Source organism: Polypterus senegalus, chromosome 9 (assembly GCF_016835505.1).
Source record: "Polypterus senegalus isolate Bchr_013 chromosome 9, ASM1683550v1, whole genome shotgun sequence".
NCBI lineage: Eukaryota > Metazoa > Chordata > Cladistia > Polypteriformes > Polypteridae > Polypterus > Polypterus senegalus.
Genome location: NC_053162.1, coordinates 160504255 through 160530055, shown reverse-complemented (window position 1 = coordinate 160530055; position 25801 = coordinate 160504255). Strand labels below are relative to the sequence as shown.

The 25801-nt window shown below is 37.5% G+C and overlaps 1 protein-coding gene across 1 annotated transcript; it reads left to right on the top strand.

Moving 5' to 3' along the window:
* The first annotated feature begins 896 nt into the window (after window positions 1-896).
* On the top strand, window positions 897-18287 carry LOC120534927. Its single transcript, XM_039762431.1, has 6 exons — window positions 897-1008; window positions 1211-1303; window positions 3941-4276; window positions 8425-8712; window positions 11451-11617; window positions 17640-18287. Exons 1-6 carry the CDS (start codon window positions 897-899, stop codon window positions 17739-17741), a joined length of 1098 nt encoding a protein of 365 aa, XP_039618365.1. The 3' UTR covers window positions 17742-18287.
* Window positions 18288-25801: the final 7514 nt, after the last annotated feature.

Sequence of the window (25801 nt, the reverse complement as noted above, 5' to 3'; positions counted from 1 at the left end):
AGTGAAGAGTCAGTTCTTGAAGGTGATGTTTTGGAAACGGGAAAAATGGCAAGCGTAATGACTTTTAATTGGGGCCAAAATGCTATGACCAGATAACTGGGTCAAAGCACCTCTAAAACAGCAGGTCTTGTGGGGTGTTCCCAGTATTCAGTTGTTAGTGCCTACTAGAAGTGGTACACAGAAGGACAACCAGTGAATTGATAACAGGGTCATGGGTGTTCAAGGGTCTTTGATGTGTGTGGGAAGTGAAGACAAGCCCATCTGCTCCATTCCCTCAAAAGATCTACTGTAGCACAAAATGCTGAAAAACGTAATGCTTACATTGACAGAAAGGTATCAGAACACACAGTGGGCCACAGCTTGATGTGTATGGGGTTGTGTAGAGTACCCACGGTGACCCCTGTCCACTACTGAATGTGCCTACAATGGGCATGTGAGCATTAGAACTGGACCATGATGTAGTGAAAGAAAAGTGGCTGGTCTGATAAATTATGTTTTCTTTTAGATCATGTGGACAGTCGGGTGTTTGTGCATTGCTTACCTGTGGAAGAGATTGCAGTAGGATGCATAATGGGAAGAAGGCAAGATGGCAAAGGCAGTGTGATGTTCTGGGCAATGTTCTGCTGGAAAACCTCTGGTCTTGGCATTCATGTAAATGCTATTTTGACATGTACTACCTACCTGAAGATGATGTATACCCCTTCATGCTTGTGGTATTCCCAGATTGCAGTGGCCTCTTTCAGCTTGATAATGCACCTTCCCACACTGCGAAAATTGTTCAGGAAAGGTTTGTGGAACAAGATAAATAGTTCAAGATGTTGACTTGGCTTTCAAATTCCCCAGCTCTTAATCCCATCAAGCATCTGTGGGAGGTGCTGGAAAAATAAATCCAATCCATGGTGGCTCCACCTCACAACCTGAAGGAAATTAAAGGATTGGCGACTAATGTTTTGGTGCTAAATACCACAGGACACCTTTGGAGATCTGGAGGAGTTCATGCCTCGACAGGTCAGAGCTGTTCTGGAAGCACAAGGGGTCCTACATGATATTATGCAGGTGTTTTGAATAAGTGGTGTATATCTGAAATGGCAGTCTGCCTTGTTGATAACCTCTTTTTAAAGACTGAAAGTTAAATAATCTTGTCAGACCTGTTCTTCCCTTTTGTCTCCATAACCACGCTTACACTTTAAAACCTCTTCTCATTCTCCAGGGAAACTCAGGATTACCGAATGCAGGTCTTCTCCAATGTGTTCACTCTACTTCAGGATTTTTTGCTGTCTCTCCGTCTTTGTAACCCTCACAGGTAAGGGCTTTTTTATGCTACAACAATCAGAGACAAAGGAGGCATATAATGTAAACTCTGCAGGAAGTTTACCATGTCAGGCTACAAAAGATTTGTATGAAAATGTTACAACAACTCAGAGGTTTTAGACTAATGTGTTATGTTTTAAAGGTTACAAAACACTGTAAATTACAGTTATATTCTATGTAATATTGTTATCAAGCAAGACAAACAAATCTTATCTAGATGATCAATCTCTGGTAATAATAAGCAGCACATTAAAAAAATGAATTGCTGGTAAATACTTTCCTAACAGTACTATATTTCTGCATCCCGTCTGTAAATTTAATGTTCGTTTGGACTTGCCTAGGTTTGCCAAGTGTTGGGTCTTGCTAAGTGGTTAACTTGTTTAGAGAAAAACTAAACAAAAATGTAACATGTTTGTTAATTATTTTTAGACATTTTCTTACAAATGCTCAGTTGCCAAAAGCTATAGAGTAAAAAAAACATAAAGCTTGTAAAAGGTATACAATAAATATAATTGTACGCTATGAAACTTTCTAAGACTTACAACAGTATACCCTTTGAAGGGTATATAGCAAGTACAGACATGACATGTCGCTATAGACTTTGTGAATGCTACGTAACAGCTGAAAAAAACATTAAATTAAAGTGAAAATTATACAACTGATTTTCATTTTTAAGTGTGGTTTACACAGCTCTGAATGAGTTTTATCTTGCATTGATGAATTTCAAAGCAGTAGCACCTCCTGATTCTCAGAAAAGGGATAGGAGATAAGGGAGGACAGGAGTCCATTCTGCTTCTATGGTTTAACTTCTCAATGTGCAGTATGCATCCCTCTGTCTCCTATTGCTTGATCCAAAATTATTCCTCAAATCAATCATTGCCAACATTCCCTTCTTCATTTAGAAGTAAGGCATTGTTCATCATGTGAATAACTAATCATTCCTCTGAGACTGAGGATATTTACATATCTGTTGTGACTGCACAACTGGATAGCACAAAAGAGCCTTATTCTACAGGAAAAGAGAGCTAAACTGTTCGAGACCTGGCATATAGGGACTCGTGGTAGATGGGCAATTTATAGTACAATGAACTGCAGAGAACTTCTACTCTTTGTTATAAGTAGTTCCACTCTCCTAGCAGTGAGTAATATTTTACTGTAATCCTCTACAGATAGATAGATAGATAGATACTTTATTAATCCCAAGGGGAAATTCATAATCCAGCAGCAGCATACTGATACAAAAAAAAAGTATTAAATTAAAGAGTAATAAAAATGTAAGTAAAAACAGACAATAACTTTGAATAATGTTAACGTTTACCAAAGGGGTGGAATTGAAGAGTCGCATAGTGTTGGGGAGGAACGATCTCCTCAGTCTGTCAGTGGAGCAGGACAGTGAAAGCAGTCTGTCACTTAAGCTACTCCTCTGCCTGGAGATGATCCTGTTCAGTGGATGCAGTGGATTCTTCATGATTGACAGGAGCCTCCTCAGTGCCCGTCTCTCTGCCACAGATGTTAAACTGTCCAGCTTCATTCCCACAATAGAGCCTGCCTTCCTCACAAGTTTGTCCAGGTGTGAGGCGTCCTTCTTCTTTATGCTGCCTCCCCAGCACACCACCATGTAGGATAGATAGATAGATAGATAGATAGATAGATAGATAGATAGATAGATAGATAGATAGATAGATAGATAGATAGATAGATAGATAGATAGTATGGGAATTAAAAATGATTAGGAATTAAAGAATATAAAGGAGAACTTAACTGATTAAAGGACTGCACAAATTGCACTTCTTTTAATGTTTTTTGCTGTTGTGTATTTTTGATTTCTAGCATGGTTATATATTCTGTCTTTTAAGAATAGGTTTAAATTTGTATTAGATACGGTAGTTTTTCAGGAGGCATGTTTTTCTTTAATGAGAGGAACAACTGTGCTTTAAAGTTTACCTAACCAATCCCCGAGTCATTAGGAGATAGTGTCCCCTCAGTGCCTTTCCTCTGTGTTTGTTTGTGTGACCGACTTTCTCAGTGTGCCTCATACACCTTTACTCCTACTCAATCTTCTCACACTCGAACCTCCTCGTTCATCACATCACCAAAACCAGACTGATCAAACACTCCAAGGCCAAACTGACCAATAAGATACTGGATGCACAAACCTTAATGTTTTATTACATAGTAGATATATAATGAATTAAAAGTGTAACATTCTCTTGCCTGTTCTTTCACTCTATCTAATTGCCTGAGGTTAGAGAAAAATAAGGGAAGAGGGGTGGAAGTGCTAAAGTACAGAACCTTACCAGAATGGTAAGTGTATGGGATTTGAGGCATTCTGGAAAAGTCTACATAATAAAGAGTATAAATGGGAAAATTGGGTCATCTAGGACTCTATAAAGACAAAGCTGTAGGTGTAGCTGGAAGCTGGAAGCTGTGGTGTAGAATTTTGTTAAGTCTACTTGAATATCATTTAAACAAAAACCTGGGATCATCTTCATTTCTTCTGCTTGTACCTAGATATTGCTGCTTCATGATTTGAGAGAGAGATACGTAAAAGTGTTAAATGTTTACACTTTTAAACATCTCTTTAAGGGTTAATGGTGACATCTATGCTTTTTTTCCTTATTGTATATAGAAGGCGAAGCAAGGCTGAAAATTGAAGTTGTTCAACCAAGGTTGTATGCAGTCCAGGGAGGATCCATTCTTTTATCTGTGAACTACAGTCTCCCCAGCAACTCTGAGCTTCTGGACATAACTTGGCAACACAGAAGAGACTATAAGTCTAGAAGAATTTATTATTTTCCCAGCACCTCACCCTTCTTGGAAAGTTACACATGGAGAGCACAGGACTTTGAAAATGGTTCAATACAGCTCAACAAGTTGAACTTTTCTGATAGTGGAGAGTACATTATTACTGTTGCAGCACAGAATGGGCGGGAGAAAGAAGAAATGATTGAGCTGATTGTGGAAGGTTAGTCTCAATGACTTCTCTCTTGTAGAATTCAATCTTATGAAATAGGAATTGCACACAATGCAGGTAATGCTCATAATGCACTACATAAAAATGTAATTAATGGAGGCAAGAAATGACATTTATTATACAACACTTCAAGCCTTTGTGATAATGAAAAATATTCCTTACACTCATCTAAAGAAAAGTAATTTAGTGGGTTCTCCCGAAACTTATGGTTTGAATTTCTTTGTGTTGTGAGACTCTCAACATAATGCTTATATTGACTAAAGATTCAATGTAATCTGTATGCCCCAGTATTCAGACTACTACTGGTACAAGACATATAGTGAAGTGCACAAAACCACTTATGCAATCTTTGTCAGTGACATACAGAGGAGCAATTACATTTTGACTATGGAGTTTTATCATCCTAATATCAGGTATAGCTAAAAGTTAGTTAGTTAGTTAGTTAGTTAGTTACTTTGTAGTTAGTCAGTTACTTTTTCACCATGAATTCATCTTGGCAGTTTAAGGTTTAGGCAGAGTTTACAATTTTGACCAAATTTTTATAAGGTTTCTTCAGGCACTTAATTTCATTCCAAAGATGTATATATAACATTAATCAGCAAGTATAAGTGAGCTCAATTAACTGTCATTCTATCTAAGATTCTCTCCAATACAGTATTGTGTCAAAATAAGCTGTACTGTACATTGTGAAAATTAAACTTTTTAAAAGGTACAATGAGAGTTTTGTTCATCATATTAGCTTAAATAAGGTCTTCTTAATGATTTAAACTTTATAGCAGAGTGGCATCCTGTATTATCGTGGGGTAAGTGGGACTCATCAAATTAGTTATGGGTTGGCCTATTCTTCTGCACTCTAAGCTTAACATACTCTCTCAGAATGACACACCATATCTATCCACTTAAGCCATGATTGATGCCTGCACAGCCTTTTCACTTCTTAGTACTCCACTTAAGAACATGCTACCTTTGGCTTGAGCAGACCAGGCAGGTGTTGCTGGGTGTCCCTGAGACACTGGAGGCTGAAGCGCCTTATTTATAGCTACTTACCAATGGTGCTGCTCACAAATGAAGGCATCCCTCTTCAACTGATAACTTTACTCACAGAGGGGCCCTGTATTGACTTTGTTACTTTAATCACCCAAGATGGGCAGACAAACTATCAAAGTTAGAAAGCAAAACACATTTTTTTAAAATGGAATAATAGTAGCAGAAAATGTAATTGAAATAATTAATAATTAATAATAGCAAAGTCTGGATATAAAGTCCTAATAAATTCTGCACCGGTTAGATGAATAAGATAGTTATGATGGTTGGAGAGTAATGTCCAAAGCTGTGTGCAAAGGAGAGGGTAAGTCATCATTTGATGTGTCATTAGACAATTTATAATATTAGAACAATCTGGACAAGAACGGACCATTCTGTCCAACAAAGTTCACCAGTCCTATTCACCTAATTCTTTTAAAATGAAATTGAATCTAGCTTTGAAAGTCCCTAAAGTTCTACTGTTTACCACACTAATTGGAAACTAATTCCATGTGTCTCTGTTTCTCTGTATGAAGAAAAATGTCCTAATGCTTGTGTGAAATTTATCCTCAGCAAGTTTCCAACTATGTCCCTGCATTCTTGCTCATTTTAGAGTAACAGTCTTGAAGTACTGTAATCATTCCATTAATGATTTTAAACACTTCAATCATGTCTCCTCTTCATCTTCTTTAGATTAAACTGAAAAGGCTCATCTCTTTTAATCTTTCTTCATACTTCATGACCTGAAGTCCTGGAATCAGCCTAGTTGCTCTTCTCTGGGCTTTTTCTAGTGCTGCTATGTCTTTTTTGTAGCCTAGAGACCAAAACTGCACACAGTACTCCAGATGAGGTGTTAGCAGAAATAAGATGTCAAGCCGATACGTATGTGAAGGGTGTTTGTGATGTTCAGGTGGATGATCTTTGTCCCACACCCTTGTGTGGTCTGTCCTTTATGCCAAATCCTCCATCTAGGGATCAGAAACCATTGAGATTATGCAGTGCTTCATTTTAAGTAGAAAGCTGGAATTTTAGAGTTCATAGTCAGAATTTTCAACTGGAATGCCTTCTTAAATTGGATTTCCAATTCAGGAACTAGGGGCTCAAGTCTGAGTTTATCTGACTACTGATCATGACATCAGTCCACAATGTCAAATACACATAAAATTTGAGTGAACATTGTACTATTATACTGTTTATTAGCACTTCTGTCTCTTTGAGTCTCATTAAATCAGTCATACACACAGTACTGTCCAACTTCTAGCTGTGGATAGTTTGGATATGAAACATATCATGTAATTTATTATTATCAACTGGTATTTATTCCGATGGAGCGAACACGACAAAAAGTTACCTGGGCGCGTCCGTATTGGTTTCCTAAAAGTTTTCCTGGAATTCAGTCAACCTGGGTGCGACACCATTCTCAGCTCCACCATCTTACTTCGAAGGTAAATGAAATGAAGCATTAGTCAGAAATAATTGGCTAGTCACTTTGATGATGGACGGCTTGTCCTAAAGTTTTAACCACCAAAGTATGTGCAAAATACCTTATCAGGTTAACAGTGTATGCCTGTACTTCCTGTTTCCCAGCTGTAGATGGGCCCCACCTGATGTTTGATTCATGAGCTAACTACGCATTCTAACCTAAGAATATAATGTGAGTTATACACCACGATAAAAAAGAAAATATGCATAGACTTATGCAAAATACATGAAACTATAAATCATAGAACTTTACAATTGTTGCTCTGTATGAAACTTACAGATGTTTATCGTTGCAAAGAAAAAGAAACCTTTACTCACAGATGTTTATCTTCATTGAGGAAAAGTTCATATACAGTTCATTGCAGCACATCTATACTTCCCACAGATGATGCAGATAGCGGTTTGCTTTTAAATTGAGTTCATGCAGTCCTAAAATGATGATTTTACATTCCATAACACACTCAAAGTCATGTATACCTAGACATCCACTGGTGGATGCTTTCTAGTTTATCACTGCAAGATAATGTTTTATCATTCTTTATTACCAGATCCTGCATTTGGCTATATAACAGCTTGCCTCGGGCAAATGCTAGTTGTCATTCTTCTTTTTTTGCAGATACATGTTCGCTGACATTTTTTTTTTGCATTTTTGAGCAATGATTCTTTTACTCATTCTTAGTAAATTATAGCTATTACACTGACAGATACAATCACTTTTTCTTTCAACGTGTGTAAATTATGGCTTTCAGTGCCAGATTCGTAACAGACAGCACTTATAATACTATGGGCTTTGTGGGTTGCCATTGACAATCTTACTGCAGTTCAGTTTTTTTATGATGTTCTGCTTCATGAGGACCACTGAAGCATATTCTCTCAAATCCATTGTTATATATTTACAGTTATTAACTTGTTTTTAAGTTTTAACTGATTTAGTTTCCAGGTGCTCTGGTTTCCTCCCACAGTCCAAAGACATGCAGGTTAGGTACATTGGTGATCCTAAATTGTCCCTAGTGTGTGCTTGGTGTGTGTGTGTGCCCCGCAGTGGGCTGGCTCCCTGCCCAGGGTTTGTTTCCTGCCTTGCGCCCTGTGTTGGCTGGGATTGGCTCCAGCAGACCCCCATGGCCCTGTGTTAGGATATAGCAGATTGGATGATGACTGACTGACTGACTGATTTAGTTTATCGGTAAAAGATGAATTACTGATTTACTGATAAATTGTTTCTTATTGTCTGCATACAGATTTCTTTGTAAACTATAAAACAAAAAAAAACTGCTTTAAAGAATTGTCTACGATTGAATGTATGCACTAACAAATTACACAGTATGCAAAAGCATATCACATTTAGAGAAAATAAAAAACTTGTTTCTCAAATGAGCTGACCAGGCTGGTCCTATATTATGCTATTAATTATTCATAGCATAGCTTCAGTAGTTCATGCTATAGATCACCATTTTAAACTTCTAAATTTAACATTACAGGTGGGACAATGAAATGGAAAAACAGCACAATTAGGCAAGATGAATGTGCTGAAAACTAAATTGAAGATTTCCATATTCTGGATAAAAGAATCAAAAAGGCTAAGATGATTAGCAAAACTCTGTTTTATTACTTTTTTAACCATTTCAAATCCACAGATGCTGTCAATATATATGATGCCTGGCAATCACCACCATGTGCAATTCTTGGAAGTAATGCATCACTCATCTGCATTGCCTTCTCAGCAAAAAATACAGAGATGGAATGGGTAGATGGAAAGCTAGAAGCACTTCACTCTAATCTTAGCATTTCTTCAGAGTCTCTAAAACTACAGGCATGGATTGTGGCAACAAATGACTGCCAACAGTATACATGTGTTGTCAAAAACCATGTGAGTTCACAGAAGAAAACCATGAAACTGAACGTGTCTAAAGCATACACAACAGGTAAGCTGCAATGTGATAAGTTGAATTTGTGTAATCATTACTAGGTCAAGGGCGGTACGGTGGCGCAGTGGGTAGCGCTGCTGCCTGGCAGTTAGGAGACCCGGTGTTCGCTTCCTGGGTCCTCCCTGCATGGAGTTTGCATGTTCTCCCCCTGTCTGCGTGGGTTTCCTCCCACAGTCCAAAGACATGCAGGTTAGGTGCATTGACGATTCTAAATTGTCCTGTGTGTGCGCGCCCTTTGGTGGGCTGGCAGCCCTGCCCGGGGTATGTTTTGTGCCTGGTGTTAGCTGGGATTGACTCCAGCAGACCCCCGTGACCCTGTAGTTAGGATATAGTGGGTTGGATTACTAGGTCATTGTTGAAATCAGGGGTGTTATGCTTGTCCCAGGCCCATAGACTTGTGGGGTGCCCTGGAAGGTCTATGCTAAAGTTTATAGCTTTGTAAAAGTGCCATCTGTTACAATATCACCAAGAGTGACAGTGACAACTGTGTGAGACTACAAAAGGCATACATAATGATTTGAACCAAGCAGACCATTCTGCAATTCAGTTGAGTCTGCTGGTCGTGTCCCACTGCACATCACAAGACAAAAGCTCTGCCAGATTTCATTTATTTCAAAGTGGTTGACCAAGCAGTTCTTTTAAAGATAGTGGTCTGAAATCCTACGGTGGGTTGGCACTCTACCCGAGATTGGTTCCTGCCTCGTGCCCTGTGTTGGCTGGGATTGGCTCTAGCAGACCCCCGTGACCCTGTGTTCGGATTCAGCGGGTTGGACAATGGATGGATGGATGGATGGTCTGAAATCCATGATAAATTCCTTACTCACATGAAATGATGCACCAAAAAAAAATGGAAGCCTGCATGACAAATTAATCTATGTGGAAGCCATTAATGTAACTATGAAATCTTGAAAGGGCATTTTATAAAAATTGGTGTAGTATTGTATCCTGCTAATTACAATATTTGTTTTTCATGGTATTAAAATGATATTTTTTTCATTTACAGTGTTACAAAACACATGCTGATAATCTTTTGTATTTGGCTTAAAGTTTTGTAATATACACATTAATAATGTTCTGCTAGTAACGGTGTTATTATGCAACAGTAGGCTTATGACTTGTGGGTAGCTGCTTAGAGAAGCAGGTGGGAACTGCAGCTGTGACACTTGAAAACACCACCCACCCCAAAAATGGGATTCTTGAATGCCTCAAACATTATCAAAGAGAAAGAGCTGCTAACACAAAAAATAAATTAAAAAAACAGACAAACTTGCTTATTGATGCTCAAAAATGTTAAATGCAATTAAAAAAAGGCTGTTGATGAACAACAGATTAGATGTGTGGGACCACAAGATGAGTAAGGTAAATGAAAGCCAGTGGTCAAAGAATAACTTAAAGAGACTAAACTAAATGTACTTTCCCATTTGTCTTCCTTTGTAGTTGTTTTAGCATTGCTTGTCTTCTCAGCAGCCACCTAAAACACAGACTGCATGTTGGCCCAAGCAGCTAAATCAGACTTTAAAGCCATTAAAATAAAAAAAGGAAAATTGGAAATACTGTAACAAAAACATTAAAATGCAAAATGTTTACAAATACTTAAAGAAATGCAAGTTAACGTGTCTTACAATGGACCCAACATTTGTAAATCTCATACTTGTACGTGAGTTACAAAATGTTTTAATGTAAAGAAATTTGTTTATTCTCGACTCCCACAAGTGTAAATGCAGCAACCTGTTATTCTGGGATGTTGAGTAGAAATTTGAAAGACCTTTTGCCATGAAAAAAGTTTGGAAAGCACTGGAATACCTTCTTGGCAAAACCAACTATTATAATACAGTTTTCTTTAAACGCTGAAGGACTGGCTGATGGAGATTGAGTGAGGTTCATTTGGGGGGCTTCTACAGAAGCCGAGGGAATGGTGGTGAGAACCAGAACCTGGGAAAAAAGGCTGACTGCACCTGTCAGCAGGCATCTCCTCATTCTGCAAGGTCCTGCTGGGAAAGGCAGACGAGACTCCAGAGTTTAGAAAGTGGCACTGGGGTTCATGTTTTTAAGGAAGAATTTGCTGAGGATTTTAACCTTGTTTTTATTGGAGTATTGATTTTAACCTCCACATTTCACATTACTTTATTCATTATTTATTGTATTTGAAGAGCTTGAACTGCACTCTTGGACACTTTGTCTTTTTTTGTAAATAAAAGCACTGAACACTTCGCACCAACCCCATGCTTACTGTGTGTGCCCTCATTTGCTTGGCTGCTGATCTTTGGGTTATTGACGGTTCTTGGTTCAAGTGGCCGCTGAATGTAACCATGGAGGGTGGAGCCGGCCCGGACCGTCATAGAGTAAAAGAGTAAACCGAAGGTAGGATGTGAGCTGACAGCATCTTTAGTTCAAGCTGAACTCCTTAAAAAGGTCAGTGTACTAGAACAAAAGCAAAGGAATGAAAAAGACAAGTTTCCTAAATTTTAGTATCAACACCATCTTAAATTTTGGAAAGCAAATCACCTTCTATATGTTAAACACAAAATTATTATTTTGTATGTATACGGAAAACAAACATAAAATGTATTGGTGGTATCTGGAATATTTCCCAGCAGTTTCAAGCCTTTTTTTTATTTCCAGCTTAGGATCCCAGCAACATGGGGATCAAACACCTGTTATAATATATGATATTTTGAAATATGCATCAAAAATTAAAAAAAAAAAGCTTATTTTTGTTTCTTTTTTTATAACAGATTGCAAAATTAATGAAGACGTGCCTGAATTTCCATCTTTTCGTTCAGCAAGATTCTTTATATTAGTAGGATCTTTGGTATGTGTGATCAATGGTGTAATAGTCTACGTATGCTGGCACAAGAAAATGAAGAGAAGTGATGAATCAATGAACAGCTGTAATCAAAAAGTAATGGATAAGTATTTCTTGTGTAAATGTTTTCCTTTAGTATTTTGTTATGTTTATTTTTAACAAGAAATTTTACAATAAAGTAGTATATAGTGGATTCAGTCAGTATTCACTTCTTTTTTGAATGTTTATGTTTCAGCCTTATGCTAAAAACATTTTAATTCATTTTCCCCCACTTCAAGTAACCCACAAAACCCTAGAATAACAAAGCAGAAACAGCATTTAAAATTTTTATTGGAAAAATATGAAAAATAAAAATTGAAATCTCACCTTGACAAAGCTGAAATCTCATACAGCAAAATGTGAAAAAGTGAAGGCGTCTAAACACTTTCTGAATCCACTGTAAGGATGTAGTATACTTTTTATTTTTAATCTATTAAATACTCCTCATTTGTAAGTGATATCTGTCAAACCAATACTTTATCTGTTAAAAAAGTCTACTCGGAGTACATTATTTAATAAAAATCACTATGGAATGGTCCATACTGTACATAAGATAATACTAACAATCATACTGTACAGTAATATTGAATCAAGCACATTAACTTATATAATTATTATTAACACAAATAAATATAAAATGAACAGGAAATGCAATCAAATGAATATCCATCCATTATCCAACCCGCTACATCCTAACTACAGGGTCACGGGGGTCTGCTGGAGCCAATCTCAGCCAATACAGGAAACAAACCCCGGGCAGGGCGCACACACACCCACCAGGGACAATTTAGAATCGCCAATGCACCTAACCTGCATGTCTTTGGACTGTGGGAGGAAACCCATGCAGACACGGGAAGAACATGCAAACTTCACGTAGGGAGGACCCAGGAAGCAAACCCGGATCTCCTAACTGCAAGGCAGCAGTGCTATCCACTGCGCCACCGTGCCGTCTCAAATGAATATCTTAAGGAATATTTAATTTGAAGCTAAACACATCAAATGAATTAAATAAGTTGCATAGGCAGACTGATAAGAAGTGTCTTAATTTCTCTGTCTGTGTTGACCTTTACAAATCTATAGTTGTGTCTGTGTGTGTGTTACTTCCTTTTCCTTCATTATCAAACATATGCTCTTCTAGGGCCCACAACCTGTCAGCTTCCTTCACTTCTATTTCTTAGAGCATGTGTGTGTGTGCGTGTGCGTGCGCGTGTGTGTGTGGAAGGTGTCTACGCACTTGTTTGTGCACACATGTATACATATTTAAATAAATTATGCATCTCAAACTACTCAGGCAAACGTTTTGCAACTTAATAAGCCTGGTCCCATGACTACGCACAGGAGACTGAAAATATCCCAGGTAAATGACACTATTTCCATGGCAGGTATAGTTGGACATAGGATACTGGATAGAGTTAGACACTGTGAAGGCCTGGAGCCTGTAACAAGCGAAACACAAAGCAACTAGTTTGAAGAAGATAGGCCATTTCTTTCCGAAATGATTGTTGTACATACAGTAGGTCTCAGGGCAGGAATCTCAGGACCCACTTGATCTAAAATGGTCTGTCAATGCTTGGCTGTAGTCATACAGGAGCACAACACATCACAAATAACCACACAACTTTCAAGAAAATCTTTAATTTCAAGATTTGAAAGTGGAAACACACAAACAGATACTATGCTAAAATAATCTTTTCTCAATGTTTTGAAATCACAGAATCAGAAACTGGCTTTACTACCCATGGAAGTAAAAGAATAATTCTATAAAATGAATAACATTAATTAACAAGGCTTCCCCTTAGTTTTGAGTCAGATTAAGATGTGTTGAGAGTGCTAAGTATACCAAGTTCATTTTTACCTTGCCTTGTTATATTCTTTCAATACTGTGCTTATTCTTTACTAACAAGCACAACAGTGAGACCCAATGTATTGAAAAATTAGCCTAATTATTTCAGAAATATTTATTGTTTGGATCCATAAATGAAGATTAATACCTGTATGTGCCTACTGCTCAATAATGTACAATATAAGATAAGGAATAGTTGATTATTAGTTCTGATTATTACTTTCTGGCCTGAATGAGCTTCAGTGTGCAGTCTGGATGTTCATTGAGGCCACTGGTAGCAATACATGAACAGGTTCTTCTAAGTTTATTTTTTTAAATAACTGTCCAATACACTACAGAATATATAGAATAGTACTTGTTATGTCCTTGTTATTCCTTTTATGAAACGTTAAATGTGAATTTACAAGTGTATTGCTTTCATTTTCTAATTAACCGTATTTCTCTGCTTTTTATTGAGAAAGCAATATTTGGAAAAACTATAAAAAATATGTTTGAATTTAATCTGTGTAAAGCAACACTTAAAGCCAGGTATGTTTTTCTTTCACTTTCTCGTGCCCTCCGGAAAAGCACTTCTGGGGCACATAGCATATCTCCAGAGATTATATCCCTGGCCATGGACTTCTTTCCATGATGGTAGGCTGACTGAAATTTGGTTTAGGCAGGCAGTGAGGCAAAGTGGTTAAGGCTTTGGACTTCCAACTCTGTGGACATAGGTTCAAATCCTGACACTGTGGGTCCCTGAGTAAGTTTACTTCACCTGCCAGTACTCTAATTGAAAAAAAAAATATATATATATGTAACCAATTGTATCTCAGATGCTGCAAGTCACTTTGGATAAACGCAGTGGCCAAGTAAATGTATTGTTCCATTGAGACTTTTGGCTGGTATTTGAACCTTTGTTGGAACCTTATCTTTATAAAATGTTGCATTCATTCACAAAGTCTACAGCATTGTGGAGGACCACGCCCACCCCTCCCAAAATCCCTTTGGCAGAAGGTACTGTAACATCCCAGCAAGTTCTGACAGGTTCTGTAACAGCTTCTACCCCCTAGCTGTCCAGACTCTGAACACTGTGCTGCCCCCGGCCCTCAGTTCTGCACCTAATAGTTTATTTGCATGCAGTACATTTGTTTACTACTGTTGTCTTAATTATTAGTTGTTGCTATTATTTATTTATTATCTACTTCAGTGTATTACTGTCTATTATTTTACCCATTATGTCTTACAACATCTATTTTTTGTACACCTCTTTGCTTGTCTTGCACTTGTCCTGTGTTAATGTATATGTTGTACTGTGGTCCTGACGAACATTATTTTGTGTCACTCTATGCTGTACTATGGTGTATGGATGGGATGAAAATAAAGCAAGTTGACTTGAATAAATGGATACATTTTGACAAAATGGATGTATTTAAGTGAGTGAGAGCTTAACAACTGTCAAATACTGTATGTAAAGATGTAAGGTAGGATATGGTGAGCCCATACACAGAAACATTTCAAGGTTCTAGTAATATACTGTACACAACAAGCAGATATCAAGGGTGGCACCTTTTACTACAAATCTCCACTTTTTCTAAAAGTAGGGCAGTCCACTTCCTCTATCCCAGATAGACATACACAGGTAAAACAGTTGCTGGCTATATCATTACCGGAGTACACCAAAGTTACAACACCATAAGTGTATGCTGAGGGTATACAGGTAAATAAACGGGGGTAAGTCCATTTTCTGTAATTTTGTTTGGGTTGGCTGTACATCTTTCCCAGCCCTCTTGTGCAAGCACATTGTGTCCGTGACCACAGTACTAAAGTGTTGACATTGATCAGTCAGTTTCTCTTATTATTTTCTAGGTGTAAACATGGATGTTCTGCTCTCTCTTTGCACTAAAGAGGATTAATGAGCAGTCATCTGCGTTTTGGGTGTTGAAGGTGTACCAGGAGCTGAAGTCCATAGAATTCATATGGATACAGAGTTGGTTGCACCATGGAAAAGGGCTTAGGAAAAGATTAGGAAGTTCAGAAATGGCCAGACAAGTGTTGAGCATGAAGAATGATCAGGGCGCCTGTCCACATCCTATAACAACAACACTGAGCAAGTCTGTACCGTGATTCTGACAAAATAACCAAGATCTCAGCCCCAGTACACCCTCGGCCCAAAAAAAGTGGATCAGTGCATCGCTGCTCTTCTTTCATGCACAAGAAAAATACAAGAGAAAATGAATGATCAATGTCAGAACTTTAACACAGTGACTACAGGCATACAGTGTTTCCACATTTATTTGCTAAACCAATAAAATTATTAGAAAAGTAAGGATAATTATTAACTTACCTTAGTAGTATTCATTTCCAAATTTACCTTATTCAATTGAGGTTAATATGGCATAGCCAATAACGTTAGAATAAGCAATAAAGCAGGAACCAAACCCTTAACATGGTGTTAGTCCAATACAGGACACACGTACACACAAAGGTTCACCTACTCAGAGAGAACCAACTTATTGTCATCAATCACCCTACTTCAAGTGACTTTGGGATTTTTGAAGAAAGCCCATACAGGTACAGGAATACCTTGAAGATCCATAAGGAGTTTCCAGATGAGGTATCAAACCTATTCACCTGGGGGCTATAAGAAAGTGGTCCTATTTAGTGCTCCACCATCCTGGATTTAATTAGGAGGCCCCATATTCAGAGTCATAGTAGGCCAGAGAGTATGCCAGCAGCTTCACATGCAAGGTAGAAAATAACCCTTCAAAGAGCACCTGCCCATTGCAGAACGTCCACACACAGGGCCGCTTTAAAACTTCAAGCAACTTAATTGAAATGTTTTCTGGGGAATGTGGAAGGTGAAACTGAACTAACTGGAGAAACACCTTCACATGAATAGGGAAATGCACAAATTCATCCCTGGCAACAATCATTTATAGGCTCTGAACCCAAGATGGTTCTCATTTTTCGTACTGTAGTTAGGATAATCACATTTTATTCATGGCAGGTATAGTCACAAGAATGGACTTGGAAAACATCAATATTTGTCAGCACCAAACTGCACTTGAGTTATTTAGAACTAGACATTAAGCCCGTTACAATAATGGGCGCTAGAACAGTAGTGCATAAACATTAGTAGGAACAGTCTATATTAAATGGTAAGGGACCTTGTATGTGGCTGTAATATGCATCACTGTATTGTGTGCCTTTAATTTTCTCTTTCAGTATTTCCGTAAAATGCCTGTAATTTTGTCGGAAAGTAATACAGTGGAACCGAAGTAATTTCCCCCATAGGATTGTATGTAAATACAATTAATCCGTTCCAGATCATATGAACTGTATGTAAATATATATTTTTTAAGATTTTAAGCACAAATATAGTTAAGTATACCATTGAATGCACAGCGTAATAGTAAACTAAATGTAAAAACATTGAATAACACTGAGAAAACCTTGAACAACAGAGAAAACTAACACTGCAAGAGTTCACGCTATAGCATTACGACCCGCTCGCTAAAAACACCTTTTTTTAAGGAGTTTTAAGCACAGGAAAAAAAATGAACATTTGAAAAATCCGTAATCTAATAAACAACCAAGAAAAGTAACATTGCAACAATGCACGCGTGCGCCTGTTTGTGTGTGCGTGAGTGTCTGTCCCCCATGCGGGCCTGCCTGTGTGTGTGTGAGTGTGTCTCTCTGTCGGGCGGGCGTGTGTGTCTGTCCGTCTCTCGCGTTGGCCTGCCTGCCTGCGCGTGCGAGTCTGTGTGTGTGCGTGCCTGTCCGTCTCTCCCGTGGGCCTGCCTGCGCAAGCGCGTGTGTGTGTGTGTGCGTGTGCGTGTGCGTGCGTGCGTGCATGTCTGTCCATCTCTCGCATGGGCCTGCCTGCCTGCCTGCGTGCATGTCTGTCCATCTCTCGCATGGGCCTGCCTGCCTGCCTGCCTGCGTGCGTGTCTGTCCGTCTCTCGCGTGGGCCTGCCTGCGCGCGTGTGTGTGTGTGCGTGTCTGTCTGTCTTTTGGGCGGGCCTGCGTGTCTGTCTGTCGCGCGCTCGCACCTGTGTGTATCTCTCTCTCTCTGCACACACAGGAAATGCACAGGAAGAGACTGAATATGTGCCGTGTGGCCCCGCGCATGCGCACTTCACCAGAAGACACACGGACACTGGACGCACACAAGGGTTTTATTAAAGAGGATGATACTACACTGTTTACAGTGAAAATTCCTTAAAGTGATGCTCTTTGTATTTTCTATTTCAGAAACGTGAGAATCCTGATGGAGTTGATGCAGAGCATTTAAGTATGTCTACTCAATCACCAGCAGCGAGCCGGTCTGAAAAGCAAGGTGAAGAAGTGCTATGAAGAACAGGAGTGATATACACAGCACGAAGGAAAAGGCTCTAAACAGATGGCCACCCAATGAAGAAAACAATCAGGGCCCACCACTCTGGGGTGGTAACACCTACTCACTGCACCAGGGCATTATCCATTCATATATCCAATTCCATCAAGGATTTTTACGTGTCAAATGTATCATCTCCAATTGCATGGCTTTATGTTAATATTTGTTGAAATAATCTGTATCTTTCAAAAAATCAATGCCTAGAACAGCTCATGCTTAATTCCTTAGAAAGATCACTCACAGAACTGGTTTGATTGGTTTTGCGTTACCAGAACAAGAAACAAACTAGATTCTAGATAAAAGAAGAGGACATATTGTACACAAAACGGTAGAATATTAGGTCATATCATTTCCTGTCTGGACAAAGTGAAATGAATAGCATTTTATTCATCCATGTTGCTCTTTTTCATGTTAAAGAACTTCATTGTTTAGATAATTTTGCAAAGCTTTGTTCTCATGTCATAAACCTCCTGAAATAAATATTCCAGTGATTCTTATGAAAAATATGCATGTACTGATGTTTTAAAGAGTACATCCTGAGGCCAACATGTCGATACACTTGTTAATGTTTTCATACCTGATCCAGATGTTCACACATTGTTGCCAACCAACTGCAATTTTTCTGACACTGTTAACATTTACCCAAACAGCAAAGCATACCAGAATATATTAACTTAATGGAAAGCTATGTAAATATTGTTTAAAGTGCTATGGATGTTTCACAAGGTGTCATAATAATGCATGGAACTGAGCACAGGCCATCCATCACAAAAACACATTAGTTAAATAGACAGAGGACTGTCTAGGATGGAATTAGAGTACAAAGTGAAGCTGATAATAGCGTTAAACTTCTCTGCTTACATGGCATGTCTATAAGCGGAACATGCCAGTATCTCAGTTTATACATTTGTTAGATCTACATATGCGAGAAGTGTTTTTGTATATGGTTTCATATGCATACCTAAAATCACCCATTTTTATTAGATATACATTTGCAAGGCTTTAAACATGTTTACATAAAAAATGTATTATAATGACAATGAAAAGTTTTAAAGCACACAATATTACAAATGAAGGTGGTGTGATACCCAGTATATTTACTTTCTCTGTAATGTTGATGACGTCCTTTTTACTAATAATTATAAAAATTCAATTTTGCCAGTCAAGCAAGAAGAACATAAATAGATTTAACAAAGAAAATACCAGGAGGGCATTAAATACAAATAATGTAGATGTTCACTTACAAAATTACATCTTCTGCCTCAACGTTCCTGTAGAATAACTCTAAATAAACTCTAGAATAACTCAATGAGAACATGAATACAGTTTATGACACCATAAAAAAAATCCAGAAAGTTGTTTTATCTTGGCAAAGATTTCATTATGTAAAAATTTCTAAATGTACAATATATATTATGTTACCAATTTAAAATTAACACAAAAGCCTACCTAAAAATCAGTTCATATTAACTATTTTAATGTCTATATTTGTGGCTTTGGTCTTTCCTAGAACATTTTTCCACACTCTGTGAACTCTGTGAAAATAACTATGTTATTTCCTTCTAAATGTCGTTTGTCGGTTTTGAATCTTATATTTCGTTAATAATCCTACTGAAAAGAATATGCCATATCCTATATTCATATTTTATTTTTTTTAAATATATTTATTGCATTAATGGAAGCTTTGTAACAAATCATTTTATTCACATTGAGGAAGATGAGATACAAAAAATTGTTTTATAAAGGGCTAAAGATAATCACACAAAACTAGAAAAAGCAGACCACTTTTGACTTTTGTGAAAACGTGAATAATTTACCATACTTTTTTTTTAGCTCACACAAATAAAATTTAGAGTACAAAATCTAATTATAATAAAACCATTCAAGAGACTAAATCAAAACACATAAGGACTGAAAGCAACTTTGCATTAAAAAGATAAACAGTTACCAGTATTAACAGTAGTAATCGGTCTCAGCTTATGTGTAGCACAAGAAAGGAGGAAGTGGAGAGGAAGTTGGAAGAATGGAGAAGGGCTTTGCGAGATAAGGGGGTTAAAATAAATAGGAAGAAGACAGAATATTTGAGGTTTGATGGTGATCAGGATTCAGATGTTACTCTGCAGTGTATTAAAATCAGTGTTAGCCCAGCGGCACACGGTGGTTCGCTTCCCGGGTCCTCCCTGTGTGGAGTTTGCATGTTCTCACCGTGTCTAAGTGGGTTTCCTTTGGGTGCTCCGGTTTCTTCCCACAGTCCGAAGACATGCAGGTTAGGTGGATTGGCGATTCTAAATTGGCCCTAGTGTGTGCTTGGTGCATGGGTGCGTTTGTGTGTGTCCTGCGGTGGGTTGGAACCCTGCCTGGGATTGGTTCCTGCCTTGTGCCCTGGGATTGGCTCCAGCAGACCCCCATGACCCTGTGTTCGGGTTCAGTGGGTTGGAAATTGGGTAGATGGGTGTTAGCCCAAGATAGAGAATTAGATTCAGAGATCACCCACACAGTACAGTGTGGATGGAACAATTGCAATATAGTATCAGTAGTATTGTGTAATTGAAAACTTAAGGTAAAATATAAAGTTTTATATTTTTATATAAAGGCAATAATGAATGGAGCTGAGTCACGGGCAGTAAAGGGAGTGCAGGAAAAGATGTTGGATATGATAGAAATGAGAATGTTCAAATGAAAGTGTGGAGTTACAAAAAAGAACTGAATAACAAATGAGACAATCAGATTTACAGAGATATTTCAGAAAGTACATGAAAGTATGTTAAAATAGTATGGACATGCGATGAAGAGGGACAATGACTATGTGGGCAAAAGAGTAATTGGAATGAAAGTACAGGGGAAGAGAAAGTGAGAGAAGGCTAAAGCAGAGGTGGACAGATAAAGTAAAAGAAGATTATATGGAAAAGGGCTAACTTTGCTTTACTGTAGTCTTAAATTTGAGTCTGGGGTTTGTTTCCTGCCTTGTGCCCTGTGCTGGCTGGGATTGGCTCCAGCAGACCCCCGTGACCCTGTGTTAGGATATAGCGGGTTAGAAAATGACTGACTGACTGACTAAATTTGAGTCAAAAATTGTAATTTTAAGATGTGAAAATCAGTTTTAATTTTACAGAGGCACAAATACAGATACAATGCTTAAATGAACTTTTCTCAACATTTTGAAAACTGCAGAATCAGATTCTGAATTTAACTTGATAGAAAATTTTTGACTCCTTCATCAAACTTCATCATTAAAAAAATGTATAAAATAATACATAATTAAATTTAGCTCAGAGATGATTAAAGTTTTCATACTGTGATGGATTCCGTATCCTGGATTTGAGTATCATGCCCAGCTGTTGTCTTTAAGGCTTTCCCTCTAAGATATGCTGATAACATTCATTAAAAGCTGTAAATTGTCCTAGTGGTTGTGTGAGAGTGTTTGTATTTGTGTGATTGGGGGTGTTGCAATGTACTGGTCCTGTGTCCAGGACAGTATCCTGTACCCAGTAATACTAGAAATGGCTCCAGCCTCCATTGTCCTTGAATAGGATTTGGCAGGTCTGAAAATGTTATACCATGCTGTCTACTCGATGATTAGTAAGAGCCATGCAGATATATTATTGTCTTTTTTTAACATATCTAAATGTAAATGTCACTTTAGTCTGCACAGACTAATCCATCCTGTTGATTTTAACTGCATTCGAGATAGGAAGAAGGTAATATAACAGGTACTGTGAAGGAGGGTTAATTTATTATTTAATAATCTAAAAATTATGTAATAACATGCTGCATAGTATATAAAGCAAATTAACAACAAAGTAAGCTACAAGGTACGCTGCACTGAAAATTAAAGAAAAGTAGCAGAATCTTAATGAAAAGAGCAAAATACATGTATCCCATCACAACAACCTAACAATCTTTTCATGACCCAGCAATTAAAATGTTTTATGTCATTGGCATTCCAACAGTTATATATACAAACGAAAAAGCTGACAATGTAGGACTTACAGATGTGGCTGAAAATACTACTATCCAGGAATGTTATTTAAATATTGTACCACTCTCCTTGAAAAGCATTGAAATGAAAAACCTTTCTCATCCATTTGTGCATGCAATTCTTTTTTCTGCAGTGGAGCAAAACAAAAAAAAGATGTGAAAGAATACTAGCTTATACTACAAAGACATTCCAAAATAGGCAGCGATAAAATTATTGGAACCCTTAGAAGCTATAAGAAATAATTAACTTGTATTGATCCTTCAAGCAGACTAATATCCCGTAATAATTCCCACAGGTGACTGTAACCTTGTAATCACTCATTCAACCAGTTTAAATAAAGAAAACAACTCACTCATCTGTTTGTCACACTAAAGATGGGAAACAGAAGTAAAAGTTGGCTGAGGAGACAATAACAGCTAAGCACGGTCAATGTAAAGGCAGCAAGACCTTCTCCAATGAGCTTCATGTTCTGTGCTTACTGTTGCTGAAATCTAGAAGTTCAAGGTCCGTGTGACTGTAGCCGACATCCCTGGATATGGCCATACAAGGAAAATTACAAGGAAACTAATTAGTGGAACTCCCAACTTACACAAAATAAATCTCCTGAAAACTGGCATGCCATCTAGGGCTTCACAGTTCATAGAAACAGCTTCAGTTGGTTTGTCATAGTAAATCTGTTACAAATAAGAAGCCATTTATCCTGTTAAAATAGTTCTTATCTACCAGCATTTAGTGTTAAAAAAGATTCCTTAAACAAGTACTCCAAATACACTTTTTTTTTTACTGCAGTGCCAAATCATTGAACCTTTTAATTTGTCCATTTTTATGGACTATTTCACTCCTTCTATTTGGGGTCAAGGGCATTAAGGCATAAGTCTGAAATCAACACTGAAAAAGAAGGTAGTCTATTAGAGAATTCCTAAACTCACCACTGTCATTCATTAATTCAGATATTCCATCCATCCATTATCCAACCTGCTATATCCTAACTACAGGGTCACGGGGGTCTGCTGGAGCCAATCCCAGGCCGCAAGACTGAAAACAAACCCCGGGCAGGACACCAGCCCATCGCACGGTGCACACACACACCCCAAGTACATTCGAGGGACCATTTAGAATCACCAACACACCTAGCCCGCATGTCTTTGGACTGTGGCAGGAAACCCACGCGGACATGGGGAGAACATGCAAACTCCACGCAGGGAGGACCCAGGAAGTGAACCCGGGCCTCCTAACTGCAAGGCAGTAGCACTACCCACTGCGCCACCATGCCACTCAGCTATAGACAATTTATCGAAAACAGAAGCTTCCTCATGTCAGTCCATGTTAGTAAGAGCATCTCTGCTCTTGTCAGTTCTAAACCACCACCATTACTTGACACACCTCCTTCATGAAACATTGGATTGGTTTAGAAATGTGACCCTCAGTGAGCTGTGTAATCGTTCCCATACAGTTTTAAGCATAATTCACTCATGGTTGTCTCCAGATGTACATATAATATGTCTGGCTTCAGTGAGTCTAACAAGCTCCTACTCACAAAATCAGACTCTTTATGATTCATTCATCCATCCATCCATTATCCAACCCGCTATATCCTAACTACAGGGTCACGAGGGTCTGCTGGAGCCAATGCATTCCTTCACCCATCCACATTCTCAAATGTCATATTCTATGACAAAGGATATGGGGTAGGTTGTTCTGCAGTATTGCACTCAAGGAAATAACAAACCTTGGACAGTATTCATAATGAAATGTTATTTGATTTCAAGCTATTTTAAATGCCACCTACTTGCCAAGTGGATTGCAGAAGAAAGTATTCACACCTATACAGTTAATTGTTCCTGGCATGCAGGAGCAAAACCTTAGTGGAAAAGCAGGAATTCAAGGGAGTGAACACTCATATAAATCAACACCTTTTTGATTAATGTGGTTGGAAGATTGTTGCAAGATGAGTATTTACTTAATAGAGATTGAGACAATATGGGGTTAACAATAGAACTGAAATGTTGGGATGTTAGAGAGATCATGAGAATGCTAAACAGGAAGTAGGTATAATTATTGCTTGATGTTGAGGATGTAACCACTGTAGCATTCAGCTAAGAGTATTCATAAAGTGAATCACAACTCAGTTTGATTTAAAACCAAGAATTTTGATATACTGGTACACAAGGGTTAGCCATGTCTTTGAAGAGGGTCCTAACTCCCAACCACTAACCCTACCCATAATTGCTAATGGTAGATACCCATTGGCATGTATTACACACAGAGATTCACTAGTTCACATTTCACCTTCAATGAAGATTTCGAGTTTTAGGTACTGCAACTAGTGAGCTTTCCAGCATAAAGTATAAAAATCATTTTAGTTGCCATTTATTATATAATAAAATACAGCAGAACAAAAGTCAACAAAGACAGATACAGTATACTGAAGAAAGGATTATCATTAATGAAAGTAATTAGCCATTTTAAATCTATGCATTTAGCAGAAATCCAAATTCATATAATTATACAACAACTAAATGATGCAACTTGACATACCTAAAGAAAAATCCTTAAGGCCCAGCTATTGAAAGTGATTTCATTTTCGGTTTCTGAGCACTCATTCTTCATCTAGCTTTAAGTTATTTCCCATCCTCTAGTTATTTTTCCAAAAGTCAACTATAAAAATTAAGAAATATTGTTATTTCTCATTATTGTTTTTAATCATAATTATAGCTTATAATTAACTAGGTCAGTGAACTGAAACAAAAAACATTGTTGGGTGCAATCCCTCACATATACTTGAATCAAAAATAGATGTTTATAAAACTGATAATATATTACTAGTCAGGAGTAGCTTAGTTCACTGAGCCTAACCGAACGATCAGATATAAACTATAATAACCATATATCTGTTTCATTATTAAATGAATCCTTTCAATTAGTAGGATATCTGCAAGTTTAAAAACTAAATTGGTCTTTTTCACTCAAACAATTGGGTATTGTTGCTATTAAACAGCTAACTTAACTTGACTTTGCTCAAAATTGGCATTTTTTTAAGTTTTGCACATCCTTTTCTAATACAACTGAATTCTATTTCATGGGTGTGTATAGTTTTATGTGTAAAAAACTTGAATGGATTTCATTGCTTTAAACCCCCAGCACCAATCACACAAGTCTTTTCAAAGGTATATTGCCATTACTCAATGACCTTATGTTTATTTTACTTAAAATTAATATATTTTTAATTATAAATATTGATTTTTGGAAAAATTTGCCATTGCACAGCAATTTGAGGTTGATTCAAAACAAAATGAGCAAATTTGTAAGGTCTATGTTTCTAATACAAATGGCATAATTTCATATAATCATCCTTTGCATTACAACATCATGTAGTACCGTTGCCAAGAAGACACTTCCCCAAATTATGTGGTTTTTTTTTTTGTTTTTGTTTTGTTTTTAACATTTTCCAAATTGAAAAGTGTCTGATTTTGGGGATATTTTCCAAATTATGTGTGCAATTTTTCACTTATTTTTTCTTGGCAAACAAGTGACTAATTGGCATGAATGTACTTAATTTCCATAAGGGACCACCTTTTTTGTGAAGATGTTGCCAAGAGTTTTTTGTGTGCAGTGTCAGCAGTAAAAATTTTCTTAACTGCCAAATTTTTGTACAGTTATGAAAGTAGCTTCAGGCGTGTGTATTTTCAATAATCTGGCAAACGCATTACACACCGTACATCATGAGAGAACGCGTGTGTTCTCCATGTGAAGATGGGAGGTAGGAGACCTATTAATTATACTCTTGGATGTCTATTCAGGGTTGGCTTTTGTGGATTGATGAATAATGTTATAGGGATGGAGTCTGGTTCAAAACAGGATTGATTGGGAGTTTTTTTTTTTGAGTGGCTAATACACAAAGAATGTTGTACATTAGATTTATGCATTTGATTTTAAATTAGGACAAATTAATCCAATTAAATAGAAATAGGTAACTTAAGTTTACTAAGTAGATCCAACAACTTATTTTTTGTCAGTAAACACTTATTGTAATAACACAAT